Source organism: Bison bison, unplaced genomic scaffold, assembly GCF_000754665.1.
Source record: "Bison bison bison isolate TAMUID 2011002044 unplaced genomic scaffold, Bison_UMD1.0 scf7180017864108, whole genome shotgun sequence".
NCBI classification, from domain to species: domain Eukaryota; kingdom Metazoa; phylum Chordata; class Mammalia; order Artiodactyla; family Bovidae; genus Bison; species Bison bison.
The window spans coordinates 2,132,811-2,136,234 of record NW_011494680.1 but is presented as its reverse complement, the minus strand read 5'-3'; the positions used below and the strand labels follow the sequence as shown (position 1 = coordinate 2,136,234).

Here is a 3,424-nt window from a genome sequence, read left to right as displayed (position 1 = left end):
AGTACTGAAGTCGACCCACTGACTCAAATCTCTACCCTAAAGTATTAATGTAGAAACAGCAGAGTAAAAATAGGAACAAACTGGGATGGCAGGCCGAAACCAACATGGTAAACTTTAATACAGGTGACCTGGATTTAGGTTCCAAAACTCGGCTGACAAGGATTGGATAGAGCCGGTTTGGCAGAAGCTCAAACGAAAGAGCCCTGGGATTTGAAATGACCTCAAACTTGATGTAAGCCAGCAGTAGGTCTTGGCTTAAAACAAGGGGAACACCAAGTGCTGTTTCAAGTAACCAAAAGTAAGAAGACCAGAGTCAAGTTCAGTTCCTCAGGCCACTCCTGTTAGCATATTTAATTCTAAAAACCAACCCCAGGACATAAACAGTAGTATCTTGGTTTGCAGATAGTAAAACCGAAGTACAAAGAGGTTGTGTAACTTGTGGAAGTTTATCTGGCTAGAAAATATCAGAGCTAGAAGTCTGTCTCAGGTGGTTTTTCTCCAGAACCTGCTCCTAAAAAATTACCAAATAATCTCTCAAAGTACATTTGTGACTTTGTTTAAGACTATTAACCTATTTGAGTTTGAAGATATTTTTTTAATATTTATGATCTTTATTTATTTATTAGGCTGCACCAGGTCTTAGTTGCAGCATGCAGGATCTTTGGGCTTCGTTCTGGCATGTGGGCTATTTTTTTAAGTTGTAGCGTACAGGATCTAGTTCCCCAACCAGGGATCAAACCCAAGCCGCCCGCACTGGAGAGCAGTCTTAGACACTGGACCACCAGAGAAGTCCCAAGACTGAGGTTGTTGAACTAGACAGTTCTCAAGATCCTAAAGAGATCTGAGGGGGAATGGATCTCAAGCTTTAGTGTCACTTTATCCTGGGTCTGTTCTTTACTAGCTGGGTGACTGGGCAAATTACTCACTGTCTCTGTGCCTAGTATAAAGAGTTCTCACATATCACAGGAAGGCCTGCACGTTGCTAGCCCCAGGCATCTGCTGACATTGCCCTGCTCCTTGAGTGGAATCTCCTCTGCTCCTGCAGTGCATGGTCTGTAGGACTCAGGGCAGAAATCCTACTATGAAATGTTATAATTTCTTCTTTTTTTGCTGTGCCATAGAACATGGGGAAATCTTAGTTCTCCAACCAGGGATGGAACCTGTGCCCCCTGTTTAACCACTGGGCCACCAGGGGAGTCTCTCTATTCCTTTTTTAAAAGAAGGGTCATGACACATGCCAGAGCAAAGGAAAAGAGGGAGCTTGACCTTGTCTCTTCTCATCTAAACAGCCGTAAGAAGTCTAATCATTTCCACTAAATATCCACAGAGGCAAAACCAGATGAGGTAGTGGTAAATATAGACAGCCCGAAGAAGAAGAAAGACAAAATACTGAAGAAGAAACCCAAAGAAGATGAAATTCCCAACCTGGCCATCTTGCAGGTGTGTGGACACAGCCATCTTGGCCATGGTTAGGGCGGGAAACTCAGAAGTGGGTTCTTTTAGTCCTTCAGTCAACTTCAGAATGCCTTTGTCTGAACTAACTTGCTTTGTCTTTGTTATCATCACTGATTCAAAGCAACAAACTGACAAGAATGCAAGCCAAGACAGTAGAGCTTGTTCTTTTTCCATTTTCTGCATGCCCATATTGAGAAGGGGCATACTTTCTATTGGCTAGCCTGGATGCAGCAACGTAATTTAGTGTGTGAGTTCCCCTGGGATCACTTTTTGGGGCTTGACATCATCATGCAGATGTGCACAGACTCGAAATAGCAAGAGTTTTAGCTCTTACTAAAGTCAGCTCCATAGACCAATCCTAACATTAGCCAGAGGTTGTTAGCTAGAGGCAAATTGACGGATACGAAAATTGGGAGTATGAAAATTATGTCCCTAGATACTGAATTTAGCTAAGTTATTTTGATGGGAAATTTGAAGAAGTGATCTAATTATATTACTAAACCAAAAACTCAGTTTTCCATTTCTAAAATATACGTGTACTTTTCTACTTGGAAAATTCACAGCTATATGCATTATAATAAAAGCAAATATTCCATCACTTTATATACATTAAGAATGAAATGTTTAATGAACAGTTTTTAATTTGAATATCCTCAAAATATGGCAGTCTGTTTCTGACAGTGACATCAGTTAGCTATAAAAAGGTTAGCCACATTTATACTTATATATTACATTTTTAAAAAACTTTGGTTTAGCTATACTTCTTAGAATTTGAAAGTTTATCAGAAATGTTTTATACATTTCAAAGTGGTAGCTAGTTCTAGGAATGTCAAGTCAACCATATTTCTTATTTTGCTAAAGATAAATTAATACTCCCTCTTATACTTTCCCAAGAGTTGTATAGGAAGACTGGTTTTGGAGAATCTTGGCATTTTTTCATTAAATCAATCCTGGGCTTTCCTTCCTCTAAGCACTCTCTCCTCCCTTCTTCCTAAAGATATATGATGGGGATCTCGAGAGTGAATTCAACAATTTTGAAGACTGGGTGAAAACCTTTGACCTGCTCAGAGGCAAGTCTATGGAAGATGACCAAGGCCTCGATGGAGACCGAGTCATAGGAAAGTTTAAGGCAGGTTCCAAAGTTAACGCTTTTATTTGGCTCTCCTGTCTATAAATATCAGATATGACTTAATTCTGTGGGACTGTGGTGTGCAATGTGGGTAAGGAAAATCCTTGATCTCTATGCAAGACCCTCCCTTTCTAGAATTCCACAAGACCAAGCCCTCGTCTTTTAAAGTATCTGATTTGTGGCCAGTAAAGTAGATTGGAGCTCAATCTGTGGAACATGAGGAACCAGAGTCATTACCTAAAAAGATCACTGAGTTTTACTCTTCTTTCCCCACCCCTGGCCTCCCAAACATTTGATTGACACAAACCTACTAGCTGAATGATTAAACTGATCAAACAACACAAGCCCTTCATCTGGCAGACTTATGGTGTCAGCCTCACAAAGTAATAGGTGACACTTGCTATGAACCTACTGCACACCTGGGCCCTTTATATGAAAGAGACGTGTTGGAAATCACATGGGCATTGCAGCTTGCCAATCTGAATTTTAAATCCTCATTGTGATACCATCCAGCTTCATGATCTTGAGCAGTACTTGACCTTCCTGAGCCTTGATTGCAGCATCTAAAAATAGAAATACTGCAGTCAGAATGGAATGAGATAATGGGAGAAAATGCTAGCTCAGCACCTCACATGTACAAGGCACTCGGGATCCCAACTGATGCTCCTATTCATGTTTCTCATGTAACAGCCCACTGAGGAGGGTGTTGCTGTACCAACACTGATTCACTGAGGTACCATGAAGAAGTACAGATTGCAGGCAGGTTATATGAACTGCCCAAGGACACCCAGGGGCAAGGGTAGGGCTGCCTCAGGTCCTGTTGGGTCTCAAGCTGTGGTT

General features: G+C 41.2%; 1 protein-coding gene across 1 annotated transcript in view; it reads left to right on the top strand.

The window, feature by feature from the left end:
• Positions 1–3,424, top strand: part of FER1L6 (fer-1-like family member 6) — a 175,416-nt gene that overhangs the window by 132,153 nt on the left and 39,839 nt on the right. Inside the window, exons 30-31 of the mRNA XM_010839005.1 lie at positions 1,328–1,440; positions 2,453–2,584. Coding sequence (XP_010837307.1) covers positions 1,328–1,440; positions 2,453–2,584 — 245 coding nt within the window. The remainder of the gene's footprint in view (positions 1–1,327; positions 1,441–2,452; positions 2,585–3,424) is intronic.